This window comes from Lutra lutra, chromosome 4 (genome assembly GCF_902655055.1).
Source record: "Lutra lutra chromosome 4, mLutLut1.2, whole genome shotgun sequence".
NCBI lineage: Eukaryota > Metazoa > Chordata > Mammalia > Carnivora > Mustelidae > Lutra > Lutra lutra.
In genome coordinates, this window is record NC_062281.1 from 155,094,764 (window position 1) to 155,117,846 (window position 23,083).

Sequence of the window (23,083 nt, forward strand, 5' to 3'; positions counted from 1 at the left end):
TTTTGGAGAGTTTCCCATTTCAGCACATACTTACCGACCTCATTCTTTGAAATGCACACTTTTTCATTCACAGTACAGATGTGCCATCATTACGTAACCAGTACTCTAATAATGAACATTTACGTTGCTTTGTGTTACCGTAAAATAGCTGGGGTGTATAACTGAACATCTTCACATATTTACAGTCCATCTGTAAGGTAGATTACTCCATGGAATTGCAACATCAGGGTATATACATCCATCTAATAACATTTGCCAGTTCTTATCAAGTTGCCTTCAGAAGCACTGTACCAATTTACTCTCTTAATAATGTATGCAAATACCTGTTTCCTGAATATCAGCAAATAACAGCATTTTACGATTTACCTACACTTAGTCTTAGGTGAAAAGGGGCACCTTGTGGTTTTGAACTGCATTTCTTTAAGACTAAAACTGAATAATCCTTGTGTTTATATTCCTTTTCTGTGAATTATCCTTGTGAATATTTGTTAAAAAATTATGCCAGGTCTTTGTAAATCAAGGACATTTGCTGCTCACAAGTATCACAAATACATCTCAGTTTTTGACTTCTGTCTTATTTATGGTATTTTTCTCAATATGAGGTCATTCATATTTATGTAGCTAGCTTTTTCATTTGTGGCTTCTCTGTTCTTCTCTGTTAACAGACTTTTAAAATCTTTTTCTAAACTTGGGCGCCTGGGTGGCTCAGTGGGTTAAGCCGCTGCCTTCGGCTCAGGTCATGATCTCAGGGTCCTGGGATCGAGGCCCGCATCGGGCTCTCTGCTCAGCGGGGAGCCTGCTTCCCTCTCTCTCTCTCTCTGCCTGCCTCTCCGTCTGCTTGTGATCTCTCTCTGTCAAATAAATAAATAAAATCTTTAAAAAAAAAATAAAATAAAATAAAATCTTTTTCTAATAAAGTTGTACTTACAAAACCCTCAAATAACAATAAAAGCAATAGAGGAAATAAATGCAGTCTTTGCCTGGAAGTGAGGCTGGGGATGGAGGGCGAAGCCTGGAGAGGCACAAGTTGATTAGAAGCAAGAGCAATGAGGCAAAGGTGGCCACTCTGATGCACTTGCTTCCAAGTGGCTGTGTAAAATGCCCCCTTGGGATCTCAACCCAGGCTGGTCTGACTCCACAAAGCCCAAGATCCTAATCTTGACCTTTCGTTTACTCTGATGGTATGAAACCTTCTTGCAGAGGAGGCTCACATCTGCCAAGATGAGAGGGGTAGGGGAATGGAGCAGCAGTGGGAAAGGTGACTGGAAATCAAATCCAAGCTTCACCACTCTTTGGACAAACATGGCCAAGTGCTTCACTTTCCTGAGCCTCAATTAAAGATGGCACCATCCTTGAAGGGTGGGTAGCACCATTAGACAAGTCTGTGGGTAGGAAAACATTTTATAAGTTGTAGCATGTTATACACACTGCTGGGATGGATTAAATGACAAGAATTTGAGATAGTCATAATTGGGAGGCTCAGGGATCAGTTAGGCTTCCTTCATTATAGATAAGAATATTCAATATGGTGGCTAACTGAACATTAAAAAAAAGAAAAAGAGTATCAACTGAGAAGTAGTAAGTACTAACACCAACAAAATGTCAGTAACAGTCAGTAGAAGAGCTGAAAAGTGACTCAGACTGATCTCCCTGTTGATGACTCTCCCCACCATGAAGCTATGTCCCTCTCTTTCTTCTAAACCCCTTTCCCCCACCAACCGTTAGCACCAATTCCCTCAACCTAGCCTTTTCTCTTTTCTTTTCCCTAGGCACCCATTGCTGTACGGCTGGGCAAAGTAGCCATTGATAGAGGAATGGAGGTGAGTAGGTTCTGGGTCAGGATTTGGGTCCACTTAAGTCAGTGGGGTGGCTGGGAGGCATTGCTTTTGTGCCAGTGCAGACTAAGAACACAGCTGGAAAAAACTCAGAACTGGACTCTTCTAAGAGACATTGAGTCTGACCTCTCCCTCTGTGCCTCAGTTTACCCACCCATGAAATGTAAAGTTCGGCCATGTGACATTCTGAATTACATTTTATCTTCATCTCTCTCCGTTAGACAGAAGGTAATTGAGATCCAGAAAGGGTAAAAGACCTGTCTAGGGTCATAGAGCAAGTGAATAATAAGAATACAGCTCTTGTGTGGCTCCCAGGCCATGTTCTTAGGTTTGTGCTGGTGGTAAGGTGGCCTTAAGGATAGGACTCAGGGTGGTGTCTTAGACACAAGCTAATTCATCCTTAAAACAACTTACTCGTCAACTCACTCATTACACACTGAATCTAGACCTGAGCTGAGAACTGGGACAAAGAGATCAGTTAAATATGGTCACTGTCTCCAAGGTGCAAAGAGAGGACAGATACACACAGAATCACTAATACAAGGTTAAGGATACCAAGCAGAGTTGCCTGGATGGCTGCGTCAATAAGGCATGCAACTCTTAGGGTGCCTGGGTGACTCAGTGGGTTAAAGCCTCTCTGCCTTTGGCTCGGGTCATGATCCCAGGGTCCTCAGATTGAGCCCCGTATCTGGCTCTCTGCTCAACAGGGAGCCTGCTTCCTCCTCTCTCTCTCTCTCTCTCTGCCTGCCTCTCTGCCTACTTGTGATCTCTATCTGTCAAATAAATAAATAAAATCTTTTTTTTTTTTAAGATTTTATTTATTTATTTGACAGACAGAGATCACAAGTAGGCAGAGAGGCAGACAGAGAGAGAGAGGGAAGCAGGCTCCCTGCTGAGCAGAGAGCCCGATGTGGGACTCGATCCCAGGACCCTGAGATCATGACCTGAGCCAAAGGCAGCGGCTTAACCCACTGAGCCACCCAGGCGCCCTAAATAAATAAAATCTTTGAAAAAAAGGGCATACAACTCTTAATCTTGGGGTTAGGCCCCACATGGGTGAAGAGGTTACTTAAAAGAAGAGGGGGTATCAAGCAGACACCCTGAAGGGGTGAGAGCTGTGATATTATTGATGTGGCTAGTGGCTATTACTGGGTATTGTTGGGTTGAAGAGGTTTTGTAGATTTGGGCCTTGGGAAGGATGAGGGTTCAAGAAAAAGAGAAAGGTATGGGCAAAAGCACAGAGGTATATCAATAAGCAACCTGACTGAACAGGAGTGAGGAATGAGTCAAACTACACAGCACAGAGATTGGCGCAAAGGCTCTGGTGCTAGACTGGCCTGGGTTCAAAGACCTGCTTTTCTATATACTGTTGTGACCTTTACTTTCCTTTTTTTTTCCCCTTTTTTTTTTTCTTTTTAAAGATCTTATTTATTTATTCTAGAGAGTGAGAGAGAGCATGAGAGGGGAGAAGGTCAGAGGAAGAAGCAGACTCCCCATGGAGCTGGGAGCCTGATGTGGGACTTGATCCCGGGACTCCAGGATCATGACCCGAGCCGAAGGCAGCCGCCTAACCAACTGAGCCACCCAAGTGCTCCTGACCTTTACTTTCTATGCGTGATTTCTCAGCTGTATAGTAGCGATAACAGTTGAATTTATACACATATGGTGAATTTCTTAGAACAGTGCTTGTAAGTGGTAGTAACAGTAAGCATTGGGCAATAGACGCTGGAAAGTTGTCAGAGCCTAGGATGTTATTCCCCAGGGCAACGAAAGCCTGTGAAGGTCCCTTCCCAGGAGGGACAGGAGGCAGGGGGCGCAGCCAGATGTGAAGACGGAACTCTGGCTGTTGCAAACACAGCTCACACTTACCCTTCTCCTTAGCTATCTAGGCCAAGTGCTGTCCTCCCCAGCCCTTTGTCCCAACGTTGTTTTTATCAGTTACAAATGGTGTTCCCTCTCCAGGTAGGAAATTCCTAATCATAATCCTCTCTGTTCACAGGGACTAGCCTACAATAAGCTCAGTAATACTTGGCTGGAGGAATCCATGAACAGTAGGGAATGGGGGTGCAGGCAGTAGGATGGTTGGCACTAAGGTCAGGCTGATCCAGGCACCACTTCTTTCTCACAGGTGGACATCGCATCAGGGATGGCCATTGAAGGCATATGCTATGCCCAGGTACGTAACTGCTGCCACTCCGCACACACTTCCAAGCCGAGGCCAGGCCAGAGTGGGGAGCCTTGTACAATATGTGACCAATTTAATGGTTCCTCCCAACTTGAAAAATTAGACTCTGGACCACTCCCTCTTACAATTAGCCTGGGACAGTCCTAGGGAAACCACACTGCTTCTCTCTAGGACTGTTTCCTAGGCCATCCAATAGTGTATACTCTGCCCCCAGAATCATAGAGCACACAGGCAGGTACCTGACAAACCACCACTTCCACTCTCTGTACCAGTGGTTGCTGCAGAGGCTAGGCTGGAGTCAGGATGTCAAGGCCTTGGTAATAACCTGCAGGCTGTGTGTGTTCAGTGGGGGTGAGGGAGGAAGGGGTGGTGGGGGTGGTGGTGACCTGTGGCTTACTTAGCCCTGGATTCCTGGGTGAGTCAAAAATACTAATCTCCAGGTTAACAAATATCCAGAATGCTCTTAAACAAAAAATCCTGGAACTTGCAGAACTCAAAGCTAGATTTCTTACTGAAAAACTTAACTGTTTTTCTCTACTAAATAGCTGCATGTCAGATGGCCGCAGACGATCAGAGCTCTCTAGAGGCATGTAAGCAGTGGGCAAGAGACTAATGGGATAGGCCACAGATGCTAGAGATGTAGCCTACCTTCCCCAGGAGACCAAGGAGCCACTGAGGCATTACCTCAGAGGACAATTTTCATTGTCCAAGAGACAATGGAAAGAATTGGGACTCTGACCTTGTCATGAGGTAGACGAGTTTGAGCAAGTCTTTACTGGCCTCTGTTCCTGCAGCTCCACCCAAAATTAATACTCTGTCTTGTTTCAGAACATCCCCACCCAGGACCGCCTGGAGGGCATGGCAGCCTTCAGGGAGAAGCGGCCCCCCAGATTTGTTGGCAAGTGACTCCCATTTAACTCTAAGTATGGGAGATGCCTGCTTCCAGGGCAGGATCCAGAAGGAAAATTTGCAGGGTGACTGTTCATCATTTCACCTCTCCGGGCTTCAGTCTCCTCACAAGGACAAGGATAGATATAAAACAACTGGAATGGTGTTCCATACCAAGGTACTACCCATGCTGCCTACAGCTGCCTTCATAATTCCTCAGACTGACTAGATAATCGCTAGGTCAAATTGGCTTTGGAGCCTATCTGTCCCTCCCTATGCAAATGGCAAACTAAGGATTAAAACAGACCACTCGGGGCCTTTTTCTTGTTGGCTTTCAGGCCTGACCTCTGGCTCTCAGTTATTAGGTGCTCACCAGAGATGGCAAAAGGTTCTAAGAAGGCTCCAGTTTCTTCCTCTGTAAAATAGAGATACTACACAAACCCTGGCAGTAGCCGAACAGGCGTCAGGAATCAGACTGCCATTCATTATGTGCCTCAGCTGCCTTATCTGCAAAACAAAAATGCTGTGAGGAGGAAAGAAAGAAGGAAGAAAAGAAAGGAAGGGAGGGAGGGAAGGAAGGAAGGGGAAAGAAAAGAAAAAAGAAAAGAGTGCTTGTGAAAGAAAGTGAACTGTGCCTTCAATAAACGGAGTTATTATTAATGTACAGTGTTCTTATGAGAACCAAATGAAATTATCACTAGGAAAACCTTCTGTGAACTATATAGAGTGCCAGGCAATCTTTGATGGCTGTGGTACATAGCCTTCAGGAGCACTGAGAAGCTAGCAGTTAAGTCTGAGGGAGAGAGTGGAGGGTCAGGAAATGGGCAGGTAACAGTGGAGTGAAGCATGACAACAACAGGCATTGTGGAAAAGGAGTGGAAGGCTGAGGGGGAACAGCAAGAGTGAAGGTGAGTGGGAGGATAACACACTTAGAAATGATGGAGGCTAATAAACACATGCACACTAGCTAGCCTTCCTGTTCTACCAAGGTAGGAGAAGAAAAGGCTGCATCTTAAGCTTTGGCCTTACGGTCATTTTTTAATTCATCTGAGCTTCCCCAGCCTAGGCCTGGCCTAGAGACACTAAGCCAAGGGCACAGATATATACCAGTAACACTGTTGTTATGCTGCTAAATACAAGTGTGCCCAACCCTGTGTTCCTGGAAGGAACAGTAACACAGTAGAGCCCAGGTCATAAAACCAGAACGAACCATATTAGCTGGAACTATGCACTGGGTATAACCACTCTGGACAGTAACCACCTCACTGAACATCCTTTTTCTCATCTGTTAAATGGGGAGAATACAATTTATCTATCCCAGAGGATTGCTGTGAATGAAATAAAACTTGGAGGGATGCCTAAACAGGCACTAATTCCTACATCATCCTCACATTAGCAAGAGCTAGTATCTGGTAACAGAATGTTCTTAAGTACTAGAACCCAGTTCAGGAAATGAAGACAGCCTTTTGGAATTAAGCAGAACAGAGAATAAGAGAAAATACAATGCAGTGTCAGAACTCTAGGAAGAAACAGGTCACAAATTCCCCTTATCAAGTGGGATGCTGGTGAGCAAGAATTTGGAATATGATTCAGAATAAGGATAAGCCTCATTTGATTCCAAAAGATGGTATACAGTACTCCAGTTAAGAGTCCAGTCAGCTAAAAGCACAAATACCTAGTATGAAAATATACTACTCATCATAAAAGAATTTACTTTTGTTTTTTGGACAGATGAATGGCAAGACTCATTTCATTAGCTGTCAGTAATAAGGAAGGAATTCATACTCTGTTCCACAGAGGTTTGCAAAGGACAAAAACAGAAGCTTCTGGTAGTGTGCACTGCAGCTGAGGTTGGTTCTTAAAAGCCCCTATTTTTCTTGCCTCCATGCTAGGCAAGAGCACTCTTGAAATCTATAGCAAAGTATTTTTTTTGGCTTCCTCTTCCTCTTGGGTTGGTCACAGTCCCACAAAATCAAAACTTGACAAGATTAAGATTTACAGTCCCCACACAGTCTTCACCTAAACACTCTACTAGAACTCCTAAGTTCTACTATTTTCCACCACCACGGACCCACCTACACAGAATGTCACGTTCACTCAATCGAATGTGTAAAGTTGGAGGAAGAAAGGCCAGAGGCAGAATATCCAAAATTGGTTAAAAAAAAAAAATTTTTTTTCTTCTCTCTACCCCTATAAGTGGAAGATACTTTGGTATTTATTTTATTTATTATTATTATTTTTTTAATTTGACAGAGAGAGACACATCGAAGGGAGGGAACATAAGCAGGGGGAGAGGGAGAGGGAGAAGCAGGTTTCCCGCAGAGCAGAGAGCCCGATGCAGGGCTTGATCCCAGGACCTTGGGATCATGACCTGAGCCAAAGGCAAATGCTTAGCAACTGAGCCACACCCAGGCACCCTGGGTATTTATTTAAAAAAAAATTCCCCTCCTCCTTGTTCCTCCCCTCCAATGGAAATTCTGCCTCCAGTAAGCATGTATTTTCCAGAACTTTTTTACATACTTCTTTTCTCTTAGCCTCACATAAGTAGGAATAGTAACTCAGGATACTCTTTCAAACATGAAATTTAACATAAATACCAAGGTCTCCCTATAGGTCTTTCTTTTCCCCTTCCTCTGACAAACTCCCAGAGTTAAGAAACTGGCCAGGGTTAGGAAAAGTAACTGGCAGTGCTATTGCAACACAAGCTCATAGATCTTCCCACAGAGTCCAAGACTTGACTTTTCAAAACTACTGAAGGGGTGTTTGCAGAATGATTCCAACTTGATTTGGGATTGCGGCTGTCATTCAAATCCAACCTTTCTGTAGTCTACAGAAAATCAACAATAAAAGGCCAGTGAGGCAGCCAACTCACAAACTCCAATGACAACTGGTTCCAACATTCAATTGCTGGCAAGGCAGAAGTCCTGACACTGAGAACAGAGAGCACCTCTGAAGCCCCACAGGTTAAGAAGGACATTCAACACAGAGGGGGTCTCTGATAGTTCATGAAATGCATTCTGAAGTCATCTAGAATGGAGGTTGCAATCTGCTGTGTTTGGGGGTCTGCCTTACTGTGGTCCTGGATGTCACACAAAAGCTGCAATCCTTCTTCTTCAACTAACATTTTGCAGTATTTGCTGGCTGAAAGAAAATCAAACAAAGAAACTTGGTGGACAAACTGGCATTTTAAATATTCCCAAGTCACCACATTCACCTTTTTAAAAAAGGGGTACCAAGGATTAAGCCCCCGACATAAGAATTAACAGATAAAATCAGTCAATTCAAAAGGAATATATCAAAACTTAAATATTTAAAACTTAAATAATTGCACTTGAGTAGTGCAATAACAAATGATTATTTTAGTATGTTTATTTCCAGAAGACTCTAAGCTTCAAAATCTCTAATCCTAGCTAAAAGAATAAGAACTTCATTTATTACATATATTATAAACATGTCAAGTTCAGACATTATGTCTAGCTAGATAACTTGAAAACACCAGATGCTGGATAAAATGTAACAAAAAATTTAAATGCATTATTCATGTGTACAAAGTAAAGGATTTGTTCAGGAGCCAGATACAAAGAGCAGAGAACACCTAAGCTCGTGTAACTACCTAGAGTTATTCTGGGTAAGCCTCACTGGATTCTCAAAATCCAGGAATTTATGTCTTAACTTACAAAGTTAGAAGCAATATGTATATAATAAAATATATTTCAGTGCATAAAGCTGGTCCCTCAAAGGACTATACAGGAGGAGGGATAAGACAATGAAACATCTTTAAGGTTGGTCTGGGCTCTAGGTGATATATAAGAGTGGGCTGGACAAGTCTTTCCCAAGAATTCATAAACCATAGTACTGAGTTGGTATAGGATTTGAATTTATACTACACCTAAATGTTCTGGGAACCCTTGAGCTGAGAATTAAACATAAAAATTAGTCCAATCCCAGAGAAACCTCTAGAGCACCTGACAGAAGCAAATACAAAACTGCTGAAGGAACATGTCTATGATATAACCCAAAAAGGATTCTCTTAATCAGTCCAAAAGCCAGTTAGACACAGAGAGACATAATGATCAAAAAACACTGCAGTTACCAAGACTGTAGCACAAAGAAACAAAGACATGGAAACTGTTATTTTAAACATTTTTTAAAAATATTTATTTTGGTGGTGCCTGGGTGTCTCAGTCCTTAAGCAGCTGCCTTCAGCTCAGGTCATGATCCCAGTGTCCTGGGATCAAGCCCCGCATTGGGCTCTCTGTTCAGTGGGAAGCCTGCTTCTTCCTCTCCCACTTCCCCTGCTTGTGTTCTCTCTCTTGCTGTCTCTTTCTCTGTGTCAAATAAATAAATAAAATCTCTAAAAAAAAAAATTATATATATATATATATATATATATATATATATATATATTTTAATTATTTATTTATTTATTTATTTTGGGGGTGGGGGGCAGGAGAAACAGGCCCCACATCCTGCACGGAATCCCACGTGAGGCTCAGTCCCACAAGCCTGAGATCACAACCCAAGCGGAAATCAAGAATCGGACATTCAACCAACTCAGTCACCGGGTGCCCCTGGAATTACTATTTTTTAAGTCCACAGGATGTGTAGGATAAAGTGAGAGAAGGTACAAGAGACTTCTGATAGATATTCCATAAGGAAAATATAGGGAAAGAGTAATATTTTTATTTTATTTTTTTTTTAAGATTTTTATTTATTTATTCGACAGACAGAGATCACAAGCAGACAGAGAGGCAGGCAGAGAGAGAGAGAGGAGGAAGCAGGCTCCCCGCAGAGCAGAGAGCCCGATGTGGGGCTCGATCCCAGGACCCTGGGATCATGACCTGAGCCGAAGGCAGAGGCCTCAACCCACTGAGCCACCCAGGTGCCCCGAGTAATATTTTTAAATAGCTGAGAATTTTTATCAGTTTTGAAAAGCTTTAACTGTGACCTGAAGTCCAGAGGCCATAGAACGAAAGGTTGACTAAACACAAAGAACTAAGTCAAGATGATAAAGAGGGAAAAAAATATTTGCAAGAGTTCTTTCCAATTAAAAAGAGAAAGGGCAACAGACAGTAGACATAAGGTGAATAAAGAATATCAATAGACAATTCAAGGAAAAGAAAAGGACTCTTCAATATAAGATGGTTAACCACACTGAAATGTCAAGTGAGACTATCACTTTCACCTTAGATTGATAAAGATCAGAAAGTCAACTAAACACTGTTGTAGGAATGTAAGGCTACTGGCAAGCTCTCATACATTGCTGGCAGGAATGAAAACTGGGAATCAGTTATTTGGAAAACAGTTTAGCAATACCTATCAAAATTATAAATGTTTCTAACATTTTGACTCAGCAATTCTACGAATTCTGCAGATGAACTCACACACTTGCAACATGATATATGTAACAAATGCTATGTACTATGTGTGAACTAATAGTACACTATGTACAAATGCTAATACTATGAGCCAAGCACTGTTTTAAATATTTAATAAGTATTAACCCACTTAATTCTCATAATAGTCCTATGAATTAGGTATTTTTATCCCCATTTTTTTTTTTTAAGATTTTATTTATTTATTTGACAGAGAGATCACAAGCAGGCAGAGAGGCAGGCAGAGAGAGGAGGAAGCAGGCTCCCCGCTGAGCAGAGAGCCCGATGCGGGGCTTGATCCCAGGACCCCGAGATCACGACCTGAGCCGAAGGCAGCGGCTTAACCCACTGAGCCACCCAGGCGCCCCTTTATCCCCATTTTAACAGATAAAGAAACTGGGGCACAAGTGAGGTCAAGTTATTTGCTCAAGTTCCCACAATTAGTAAATAGCAAAAGCTGGGAACAGAACAGAGTCTGGTTATAGCATCTGTCCTCTTAGTTAAGTGAAAATATTATTTTCACTTGATAGATATAGTGTGTATAGGGCTATTCACCATATATGAATTATGTTAATACTCACTAAACTAGTGCTTATAATAGAAAAGAGTAGAAACAATGTCCATCTAAGGCAGACTGGATCCATAGAGTGAAGAAATACTAAGCAGTTTAATTCATAATGGTGTTATGGAGTTCTGCCAGTTGCTCGCTTTTTAACTTTGGGTAAGTTACTTGACTTCTCTGTGCCTTGTTTTCTCATCTGTAACAGATGTAGTATAGTAATAATAATGCTACCCTCTTCTAGTTGTTGTGAGGATTAAATGAGTTAACTCATAAAGAGCTTGCAACGCTGCCTGACACAGAGAAAGTACTCAACTAAGTTCTAGTTGTTATAGTCATTGCTATATACTAAAGTCTGTTCCGGGGCCATTCTGACCGGCAGATCTGCCTGCATCTGTTCATACGCCAGCATCATTCACAATACTGTGTTTTTCTTTAAGATTTTATCTATTTAAGAGTGAGAGAGCTAGCAAGCAAGTGTGGGGGAGGTGGCGGGGGGCAGAGGGAGAAGGAGGCTCCCCACTGAGCAGGGAGCACGATGCTGGGCTGGATCCCAGGATCTTGGGATCAGACCTGAGCCTAAGGCACACATCACTGAGAGCCACCAGGCAGCCCTCAGAATACTCTTTTATAATTTAAAGAGAAGTGTTAAGACAAGCTCCTTAAAACCATTTGTCTTGGTCAGTTCTTTCCTGTTTATTCTGCCAGGTTAACTTTAGAGTAATTTTCAGATCCCTCATATCACACTCATCCACTTGAATTGTAGTGTATCCATAAATTGAAAAGATCTGACATCTCTCTCTTAATAAGTCTTTCCATCTAGGAATATAGTATGCATCATAATCACTTCAGGTTTTTCAATTATTTCTCAATTTTCTGCATAGAGGTCTCATATTTGTTAAAGTTGTTTTTGGTATTTTATACTTTTGTTGGTAGCTAATCTTTTAATTAATTCTAAAAGTTATCTCTTGAGTTTTTTAGTATAAAAATATAGCCTATATTGCTTTTATAATAAAAACAAAAAAATTTTTACAATAATCCTTAGCAGAAAATATAAGCCCCCAATGCTCAAAACAGCCAAACACGGAAAAACATTTAATCTGACTGGGAAACAGCTCCTGACTCCTGGTCCTCCAGGCTCCCACAAACCATTACAAAGAGGCAGATGTATGTATTACTATAGGAAAAGTATTATTCATGATAAACTCTTGAGTGAAAAGAGGAAGCTATAGGACAGCATGCACAGAATAAGCCAATTTTGTACATTCATATTTGCATATAGTATATTTTAACAACAGCATGTGGATAGGAAAAGTATTTGGAAGAACAGTTATAGTTATCAAATTATTAACTGTATTTGCGTATGGGAAATAGGAGTGGGAGCCAACTTTCACTTTCTATACAGCTTGATATCTACCCCCAAATATATAATTCTATAGCATTTTAAATGTTTATTTAAATTCAGTTTAGTTAACATGTATGTATTAGTTTCAGAGGTAGAATTCAGTGATTCATCAGTTGCATACAACACCCAGTGCTCATTACTTCAAGTGCCCTTTTTTTTTTTTTTAAAGATTTTATTTATTTATTTGACACACAGAGAGAAATTACAAGTAGGTAGATAGGCAGTCAGAGAGAGAGGGGGAAGCAAGCTCCCCGATGAGCAGAGAGACCGATGCGGGGCTGGATCCCAGGACCCTGGGATCATGATCTGAGCCGAAGGCAGAGGCCTAACGCACTGAGCCATCCAGGTGCCCTCAAGTGCCCTCTTTAATGCCCATTCCCCAGTTACTCCATTCCCCCAATTCTGTAGAATTTTTTAAACAGAAACATTTTCCAATTTCTTTTTTAAAAGAGTTAAATTCAGGAGACACCTGGGTGGTTCAGTTGGTTAAACATATGACTCTTGATTTCAGGTCAGGCCATGATCTCAGGGTCATGAGATAAGAGTCCTGCATCGGGCTCCATGCTCAATGGGGAGTCTGCCTGAGATTCTCGCCTCCTGCCCCTCCCCCTTCTCACACCCTCTAAGATAAATAAATAAAATCTTTAAAAAAAAAAAAATGGAGGAGTTAAATTCAGTACACAGGTCAACACATTTCCAAAATTCTATCTTGAACTTAGTCTTTATAGAGAAAATATCTGGAAAACTATTGTTTTGAATACATACGGTTTTTACTGCAGACATGATACATTGCCCATAGTGCCCAGAGCTGAACTGCTGGTTGAGAGAAGTTGCCAAGGAGTGGGAAAAATGCCTTGAAGGATCTAAAAAGGCACAAAGAAGTTCACTCAGAACTCAGGCTAGTGTCGGAAATAGAATAATTATTTTCAACCTTTTCCACATTGGGTCGTGTCCTCACTGAGTCAGATATATTGTTGAGCATATATCAGAACCTAACGTTTAAGAAACTGCATTTGTGTTAAGCACTCTTTACATTTAACATCTCATTTCATCCTCAATCTTGCACACATCAGATAGCCTCATTTTACAGATGAGGAAAACTGAGTCTCAGAGATCTTCTAAGTGATTTTTTTCCCAAAATCACAGAAAGAGGATTTGAACAAAAGGTTATTTTACTATAATAATTTTATCATTGTACCATGGCCTCTACATAGTAAAATGAGGGCAAGGTTTAAGAGAAGTACTACACCATCACGAGATTACCTGTAAGTCACCAATGCTGTCATCTTACAACTTGAACTTGGCCAATTCTGGATGGTAGCATACTACACAAAAAGAGAAACCAAGATTCTAGTATTTTATTCCATAATTTTTAAAAAGTCGTAATAGGCTTTTCATGTCATTTATAATTACATATATATGAAAAAACAAATCTTCAAAATATAGGAATGATCACCCAAATTAAGGTATCCCTACCTGCCAAAATATCAATTAGATAAACATCATATATGTAAAATATGAACAAAGTCATATGGAAAATAGTGCAGTAAAAGGGGGCTTCTGTACAAAGATGCAGGATTGAGCATGCATTCATTCCTCCTCTAAATCCCATGAACAGAATAGTATAAATAGTAAAAAAGATAAAAGAAGGCAAACACGCAAGAACAAAGCAGAAGGAAAATGGTAATTGATTTAATAGATCTAGCACTGGAGAATGTTGAATAATGAACCAATTTGAACTGAACCCCCAAGAGACTTAAAAATTTGGCACACCAGATACTTCAGGAAGTGAGATCAGAGGCAGGATAGAAAACAGGAGGAATGGCTGAAAGTACTAAAGAATCAAGACTCCCAGGTCTTCTCTACTATCCCTAACAAAAATTTCTAGACTGGGCAACCTTGTGAACAACTGAGGGTTGGGAGTACCATGATTACAACGGGAGATGAAGTGAAAATCTAAATGATAAATGCCGAGAGTCCTCTGTCCTGAGCTCTCATCCTCTAACGGGCTTTCAGACCATTGGAACCAAGCTTGTAAGTTTCAGTTAGAAGAACAGAAGGTTCTTCCTCAGGTAAATTCCAACCAGTTCAGGACAAAAGATCTAATAACAATGACAATGACTAATCAAGATCATTCTAAGTAAAACCCATAGTTGACAAGTTCTACCCATCTACACTCCGCTTCCAAACAACTCCACTCTTAGATATGACTGGACAGCTGAAGATCACCATATACTTTAAGAAAATCTGTAACATAAAGGAACATAATAGGGAAAAGAAGCAACTTTCAGGAAATAGAGACCTTGAAGGAAGAGAAAAACTTAAAAACAAAAACAAAACTTCAAATTAATATCAACCATGGAAAAAGAGTACAATATTGTATTAAAAAAGCAGCACTCAAAGAACAAAAAAAGAGTTCTTAGAAATTAAAAACAGAAATATGTAAATACAAAATAAATATGTAAGTACACATAATAAATATTGTATTAAAATATAAAAGATTTTTTTTTAAGATTTTATTTATTTGACAGAGATCACAAGTAGGCAGAGAGGCAGGCAGAGAGAGAGGAGGAAGCAGGCTTCCTGCTGAGCAGAGAGCCTGATGTGGGCTCGATCCCAGAACCCTGGGATCATGACCTGAGCCAAAGGCAGAGGCTTTAACCCACTGAACCACCCAGGCGCCCCAAAATATAAAAGATTTTTTTTAAAAAGGACAAAAAGGGGAATAGGTAAGAAAAAATAAGTCCATGAAGGCTGACATTCCAGGAAAAAAAACAAAAGAAGAGGGAAGGTAGAGAGGAGGAAGAAGAGAGAAGGGAGAAATAAATTTCCCAGAACTAAAGGAAACAAGCTTCCCCGAGCAGTAAGTAGCCAACCTAGGAGAAGAAAATAAACCTACATCAAGGCACACTGCTGAGATTTCTAAATACTGAGGACAAAGATCTTAAAGGTCCCAAAGGAAAATGGCACGTGGCTTCTTAACAGTGATACCAAGAAATAAAAGACAAAGTAGCAGTGGCTTAAAAATTCTGAAGGGGAGGGGCACCTGGGTGGCTCAGTGGGTTAAAGCCTCTGCCTTCGGCTCAGGTCATGATCCCAGGGTCCTGGGATCGAGCCCCACATCCGGCTCTCTGCTCAGCGGGAAGCCTGCTTCCTCCTCTCTCTCTCTGCCTGCCTCTCTGTCTACTTGTGATCTCTGTCTGTTAAATAAATAGATAAATAAATAAATCTTAAAAAAAAAAATTCTGAAGGGGAAATATTCCAAACCTAAAATTCTATACCCAGCCATGTGACCAATTAAATGTGAAGGTATTAGTAACAGACTTTTCAAACAAAGAAGGTCTGAAGTTTTCTATTTCATGCATTTCTTCTTAGGAAACTACTAGATATGTTCTAACAGAATAAGGGAGTACACGAAAAAACATAAGGAATACAGTCCAAAAAACAAGGAATCCAACACCAGAGAGGCAAAGAGAATCCCCAGGATCATAGTAATGGAATATTCCAAAATGACAGCAGTATGACAGACACACAAATAAGGAGACCAGATGAAAGAAAATGGAAGGTTCTGGGAGAGAAATCTCTGAGAAGGTGAAATGGATAGAATATGTTTGAAAATACTGAAAGGAGGGGTGCCTGGGTGGTTCAGTGGGTTAAAGCCTCTGCCTTCGGCTCAGGTTGTGATCCCAGGGTCCTGGGATGGAGACCCGCATCGGGCTCTCTGCTCGGCAGGGAGCCTGCTTCCCTCTCTCTCTGCCTGCCTCTCTGCCTACCTGTGATCTCTGTCAGATAAATAAATAAAATGTAAAAAAAAAAGAAAGAAAAGAAAAAAAAAGAAAATACTGAATGGAGATTGACAGTTGGAGTATAGGAAATGGTGTGCATAGGGACAAGGAGAAGAAGAATATTCATTTTCCAGAGTGGGAAAATGAATGAACAGACAATGCCTATTACTGCAAAGTCAAGAAGTAGCAAAAGATGTTATTCAGAAATAATGAAGGTAAATACCAAAAGATATAGCATGAAAAGGAGCTGAAAGTGGGAAAGAGAACTGGTAAAGCCATATACAACTGTTTGCATGTGTAACTTTTTTTTTTTTTAAGATTTTATTTATTTATTTGACAGAGACAGACAGAGAGGGAACACAAGCAGGAAGCAGGCTTCCCACTGAGCAAGGAGCCTGATGTGGGGCTCCATCCCAGGACCCTGGGATCATGACCTAAGCCAAAGGCAGACACTTAACTGACTGAACCACCCAGGCACCCCTGCATATGAAACTTTTATAAAAGAAAAATACCAGGAGGAATGTAACAAAGTGTTAACAAGGTTAGCAGCAGATGGTACGGTAGGAGGAATTCAGAATATTTTCTTTGTACTTTTTTTTTTTTAAGATTTTATTTATTTATTTGACAGAGAGAGATCACAAGTAGACGGAGAGGCAGGCAGAGAGAGAGAGAGAGGGAAGCAGGCTTCCTGCTGAGCAGAGAGCCCGATGTGGGACTCGATCCCAGGACCCTGAGATCATGACCTGAGCCGAAGGCAGCGGCTTAACCCACTGAGCCACCCAGGCGCCCCTTCTTTGTACTTTTCTATTATGCTTCCCCCATTTTCTACAATGAACATATATTTCTAAAATTCTTACTAACTAGAAAAGTAAGTAAGTAAGTTTCCTGCAAGAAGAGATTACTCCAGAGTTGGTAAAGAGGTATGGTCCTTGTACCAGATCCTGGAGAAGAGCAGTCCTCTGAAGGTCTTGGGACATCCAGGGCTGTTTGTCAGATGTCAGGTGGGCTATGATGCCTGCAGCCAAATAGCTGACTTCCATTTCTTTGCTATGGAGCAAGCTGCTAATGTGTTTCAGCACATCTTCAGTCACCAGTTTGGAAGAAAGTTCTCTAACTTCAGCTATGTTGTTCTACAGGTCAGTTGAAGCAGAAAATATGAGGGATTGGAAAGGAAGACAGAATCAGACATTGGTTCCTCTCCCTCTCCTACTGCTTAGCTCAGATACAGACAGAACACTTAGTCCCACCCTCCTCCCTCTCAGTTTAGCCTAATACCCCACAATCCCACCCCTTGAAGACGAGGATGATCAGCAATGACAAGTCACTGAGTAAGCACTTACTAAGTGCCAGGCACTGTACGAGACAAAAATGTCTTTTTATCTGGCTTATCTCATTTAATCTTTTCTTAAAGCATTATTTTATTTGAGAGTGTGAGCATGCACAGCAGGGAAGCGCAAAGGGTTAGGGAGAGAGAATCTTCACCAGACTTCACTCTGAACTTAATCCCATGACCCTGAGATCACAACCTGAGCCGAAACCAAGAGTCAGACGCTCAACCGACTGTGCCACCCAGGAGCTGCTCATTTAACACAGTTGTAGAAATAAGTAAGTCACTCAGCAAGACGTAACTTCTCAGTGAACTTGTCAGGTTTATACTTCTAAAAACTGGGTAAACTAAAATAAAATCCAGGCCTGATTCAAAAACTTTGAAGTTCCTCAGGGCCTACTATATGTTACATTAGCTTGAAAGTTAACAGTAGGGGCTCCTGGGTGGCTCAGTGGGTTGGAGCCGCTGCCTTCGGCTCAGGTCATGATCCCAGGGTCCTGGGATCGAGCCCCGCATTGGGCTCTCTGCTCAGCAGGGAGCCTGCTTCCCTTCCTCTCTCTCTGCCTGCCTCTCTGCCTACTTGTGATCTCTGTCTGTCAAATAAATAAATAAAATCTTAAAAAAAAAAAAAAAAGAAAGTTAACAGTAACAATGAAAGGCAGGTGACATTGTATTTTATATATATTAGTTTTCTATGCTGTTTAACAAACTACCACAAACTGGGTGGCTTAACACATTTTTTCCCTCACAGTTTCTCTCACAGTTCAACCATGGCTTAGCCAACTCCTGCACTCTGAGATCTCACATAGCTGCAAAGCGCTAGCTGGGCTGCATTCTCATCTGCTGGCTCCACAAGAGGGAAACCTATTTCTGAGCTCCCTCAGACTGTTGGCAAAATTCATCTCACAGCTACAAAACTGGGGGTTTCAGTTTCGTGCTGGAGGCCACCCTTAGCTCCTAGAAGCTGCCCATAGTTCCTTCCCATGTGGGCTTCTCTGTTCCCCAACCACTTATTTCATGGCAGCTTGCTTCCTCTAAGAAGAGTGTCTCTAGCATATCTGCTAGCAAGAAGGATTAATACAGTAGTCCCCTCTTTTTTTTTTTTTTTTAAAGATTTTATTTATTTATTTGTCAGAGAGAGAGAGGGAGAGAGAGCAAGCACAGGCAGACAGAATGGCAGGCAGAGGCAGAGGGAGAAGCAGGCTCCCTGATGAGCAAGGAGCCCGATGTGGGACTCGATCCCAGGACGCTGGGATCATGACCTGAGCCGAAAGCAGCTGCTTAACCAACTGAGCCACCCAGGCGTCCCACAGTAGTCCCCTCTTATCTGTGAGGGACATGTTCTAAGACTACATGGATATGCCTGAAACTGCAGATAGAACCAAACCCTATATATACTATGTTTTTTTCTACATATACATACCTATATAAATTAGGCACAGTAAGAGATTAACAAAAATAACTAATAGAACAATGATAACAATGTATTATAATAAGTTACACAAATGCGGTCTCTCTCAAAATAACTTATTCAACTGTACTCACCCTTCTGTTTGTGAGGAGATGACAAAATGCCTACATGACAAGATAAAGAGGTCGATAACGTAGGCATGTGACACAGTATTAGGCTACTACTGATCTTCTGACGAATGGTCACCTGCTTCCACATTGCGGATAACTAAAACTGTAGATGGGGGGGCGGGTCTACTGTATATACATCATACCATCATCACCAGAGTGATGTCCTGTCATCTTTGCCATATTCTATTGGTAAGAAGCAAGTCACAGTTCCTGCCCACATTTGACAGGAGGGCATTACACAAAGAAACGAACACCAAGAGTAAGAATCACTGGAGGTTCCTTTGGGGTCTGCCTACCACAGAGACGAAAAAACAAAGGTTTAGAAGTGAAACATATAGGGGTGCCTGGGTGGCTCAGTTGGTAAAAGCCTCTGCCTTCGGCTCAGGTCATGATCCCAGGGTCGTGGGATCGAGCCCCGCATCGGGCTCTCTGGTCAGCGGGGAACCTGCTTCCCTTCCTGTCTCTCTGCCTGCCTCTCTGCCTACTTGTGATCTCTCTCTGTCAAATAAATAAATAAAATCTTAAAAAAAAAAAATAAAATAAAATGTTAAAAAAAAAAAGAAGAGAAACATATAGTTAAATTGAACACAACAGTTATTGTATACCCAGAAACTAGTATGTTAAAAGCAGCATATGGTACTATGCCGAAAACTGCATTATTCTGAGCTCACTTCCCCCAGTTTTTCACAAAACCAGCTATACGCTATTAATTTTAGCAGAAACTACACTATTTTGAGATCTACCCCAGTTCTCCCCCAAAGGCAGCTATATATATCCTCACCAGCAGCAGGATTTCAGCATTAAGTCGATCAGATGAAGCCCCAAACAAGAACGGACAATATGAAGCATCCTCAGCTTAACTGAGGACAGAAATCCTCAGCATAACTGAGGACAGAAATCTCCAGATTTCTCTTATAAGCCCGGCAGAGGCTACTTTTCTAGTAGCTTTTTCAAGAGGCTTATTTATTTATTTATTTATTTATTTTAAGATTTTATTTATTTACTTGACAGAGAGAGAGACCACAAGTAGACAGAGAGGCAGGCAGAGAGAGAGGAGGAAGCAGGCTCCCCGCGAGCCGAGAGCCCGATGTGGGGCTCGATCCCAGGACCCTGAGATCATGACCTGAGCCGAAGGCAGAGGCTTTAACCCACCGAGCCACCCAGGCGCCCCTATTTTTTTTATTTTTTTAAAGATTTTATTTATTTATTTGACAGACAGAGATCACAAGTAGACAGAGAGGCAGGCAGAGAGAGAGAGAGGGAAGCAGGCTCCCTGCTGAGCAGAGAGCCCGATGCGGGACTCGATCCCAGGACCCTGAGATCATGACCTGAGCCGAAGGCAGCGGCTTAACCCACTGAGCCACCCAGGCACCCCTCAAGAGGCTTATTTCAAGAGTCTATGAACAAAATGTTAACAAGATGCAAGCCACAGGAGAATGTGGGTCTTCTCCATTCAGAAAAAGGAAGGATGGGACGCCTGGGTGGCTCAGTTGGTTAAGCAGCTGCCTTCGGCTCAGGTCATGATCCCAGCGTCCTGGGATCGAGTCCCACATCGGGCTCCTTGCTTGGCGGGGAGCCTGCTTCTCCCTCTGCCTCTGCCGGCCATTCTGTCCGCCTGTGCTCGCTCTCTCTCCCTCTCTCTCTGACAAATAAATAAAATCTTTAAAAAAAAAAAGAAAAAGGAAGGAAAGGGAGCAACCTCCTAAATCCTCAGCATTCTTACAGGCTCTCACAAAAGTAAAAGATCTTTTGGAAAAGGTTAGCTGAGAGGCACTTAGGGGGCTCAGCTGGTTAAGCATCCAACTCTTGGTTTTGGCTCAGGTCATGATCTCATAAGTCCTGGGATCCAGCCATGTGTCGGGCTCAGCGGGGAGTCTGCTTGAGATTCTCTCTCTCTCTCCTCTCCCTCCGCCCCTCCCCTTGCTCTCTCTTTCTCTAAAATAAATAAAGAAATCTTAAAAAAAAAAAAAGGGGGTAGCTAATAGTAGGACACTTAACATTATATAGCATATATGAAGCTCTAATCCACCTTTCTGGCTTTATTTCCTATTGCTTTTCTTCTTCCCACCATCTCCCCAAATTCTAGATATTCTCTATTACACTGCCCCTCAAATGATTGCATATTCTCATCTTCCCTAGTCAAAAGACCTTTGTCTCCTGCTTCTTTTGTCTCTCTTTTCTACTTTTCTGTACCTTCCAGATTTCCAATATTAATCATTTAATCCTCTCTACTCTGGTGCAAGTCCTATATGTGCTAGGGATACAAAGGAAAAGACAGTCCCTGCTTTCAAGGAGGGCATGGTCTAGAATTAAAAGCTCCCACGAGACTTTGTGCTTCTTTTCTAGCACTTACCATAGTCAATCTTAACTTAGAAGGCTATTTGTGTACTTAACACCACCTCCCAAGTATTATAAGACCATCAACTCAATACATTTCATGCATGGCAAACTGAAGGGACTTATAGTATGTCTTCATTACTTTTTGTAAATCTTCACCTTTATCTTTTGGAAAAAAAGAAATTTCTCAATTATGGACATCCTGATTGAGAGCTAGTATAACAGTATGAGCAAAGAAATTTTTTAAAAAATTTATTCATTTACTTTAGGAGGTGCGGGGGTGGGAAGAGGCAGAGGGAAAAGGAGAGGGAAACTTAAGCAGACTCATGTTTAGCCTGGAACCTGACGCCAGGTTTGATCTCATGACCCTGAGATCACGACCTGAACCGAAGAGTTGGGACACTTCACTAATTGCATCACCCAGTGACCCAGAGAAATTTCTAAAAAATTGACTGCCTTGATAAAAGGAAGTATAGTAAAGTGGTTAATATCAGAAGGTCTGGGGCCAGACTGCCTGAGTTCGAATTCTCATTCTGCCTCCTAATACCATGGTAGTATAGGGTAAATGGCACTTCTGTGCCTCAGATTTTCTGTCTATAAAATGTAATGAACAATGGGTGGTAGAGTACAGAACATAGCACAGTTTTTCCTATCCCTGTTTAACTTAACCATGTGACTTCCCTGCTCCTCCCATCAAGGGATGGTCACCTTCTTTAATCTGGGCTTAACTATGGGCATATAATAAGAAATATAAATTTGGTCTTTGTCCCCAATTCTTGAAATCCATTGGATTTCTTAAATCCCTTGGAATTTCCCAAGTGACAGGAATAACAGGAGCATCTTTGTTCTAATGAGGCAACTCTTGGCAGGCACCTAAACAGCTTCAGGATGAGGACTAGTTGCCAAAACAAAAAAAACCACAACAGCCTTAATTAGAAGACTGGGTTTAAGCCCCACTCCATAACTTCTGGGGGATGGGAGAGGAGCTGAAGACTGAATTACAATCAGTTGTGCCTATGTGATGAGACCTCCATAAAAAATCCTAAATGATGGGTTTTGGAGAACTTCTGAGTAGGTGAACACATCAACGCACGGGAGGGTGGTGTGCCCAGAGAGAAGATGGAAGCTCTGCGTATGTATACTCATCCTTCCCGCCCTATACACTTCTTTCATTTCACTGTTTCTGAGTTGTATTCTTTACAATAAACTAATAGCAAGTAAAGTGTGCCTTCCTGAGTTCTGTGAGCCATTCCAGCAAATCATTAAATTGAGGAGGGGGTTGTAGAAACCCTTACTTTACAGCCAGTCAATCAGAAGTGTGGGTGGTCCAAGACTTAATGACTGGCAACTGAAGTGCGGGCAGTCTCATGGGACTGAGCCCTTTAACTTGTGGGATCTGATGATAATTCCAGGTACTCAGTATAAGAACTGAATGGAACTCAACTGTAGGATATCCAGTTGCTGCTGGAGAATTGGAGAAGTGATTATTGGGAAACACCCCAGACCACCTAATGTGCTTTGCCCAGTGACACATTAGAAAAATGTAACATTAGCAGAGATTTAAGAAGCACTTGTACAGTGGGACTTGCCTTCTTCTGCTACCCTGAAATGGCCAAATAAGGAAGCCCATGGAGACATGCGGCCCAACTAACAACTGCACCAACTATCACATCAAGAGTCAGGCCATCTAGAGCATCTAGCCCTAGCCCTAGGTGATGCCACCAGGTATCAGCAGCAACATGAGTAACTAACTCCACATGAGACCAGAAGAACTGTACAGCCAGGTTCAAACTATGGACCCACAAA

The 23,083-nt window shown here is 41.8% G+C and overlaps 2 protein-coding genes across 12 annotated transcripts in view; one reads left to right on the forward strand and one right to left on the reverse strand.

Annotated features, from left to right (window-relative positions):
- LOC125096977 (enoyl-CoA hydratase domain-containing protein 2, mitochondrial) overlaps positions 1–5,094 on the forward strand; it is a 56,504-nt gene extending 51,410 nt beyond the window's left edge. For all 8 annotated transcript variants that reach the window (XM_047724237.1, XM_047724235.1, XM_047724236.1 and 5 more), the window contains 3 exons: positions 1,770–1,820; positions 3,964–4,011; positions 4,849–5,094. In XM_047724237.1, coding sequence (XP_047580193.1) covers positions 1,770–1,820; positions 3,964–4,011; positions 4,849–4,926 — 177 coding nt within the window. In that variant the 3' untranslated portion in view covers positions 4,927–5,094. The remainder of the gene's footprint in view (positions 1–1,769; positions 1,821–3,963; positions 4,012–4,848) is intronic.
- Positions 5,095–7,352: 2,258 nt separating this feature from the next.
- The window catches only part of ZYG11A (zyg-11 family member A, cell cycle regulator), an 81,979-nt gene continuing 66,248 nt past the window's right edge, over positions 7,353–23,083 (reverse strand). For 2 of the 4 annotated variants that reach the window (XM_047724227.1, XM_047724225.1), the window contains 5 exons: positions 18,905–18,934; positions 16,968–17,162; positions 13,511–13,572; positions 13,013–13,110; positions 7,353–8,049 (listed from right to left, as the gene is read on the reverse strand). In XM_047724227.1, the coding sequence (XP_047580183.1) occupies positions 7,886–8,049; positions 13,013–13,110; positions 13,511–13,572; positions 16,968–17,162; positions 18,905–18,934 (549 nt within the window). In that variant the 3' untranslated portion in view covers positions 7,353–7,885. The remainder of the gene's footprint in view (positions 8,050–13,012; positions 13,111–13,510; positions 13,573–16,967; positions 17,163–18,904; positions 18,935–23,083) is intronic. The other 2 variants (XM_047724226.1, XM_047724228.1) reach the window with 2 other exon arrangements.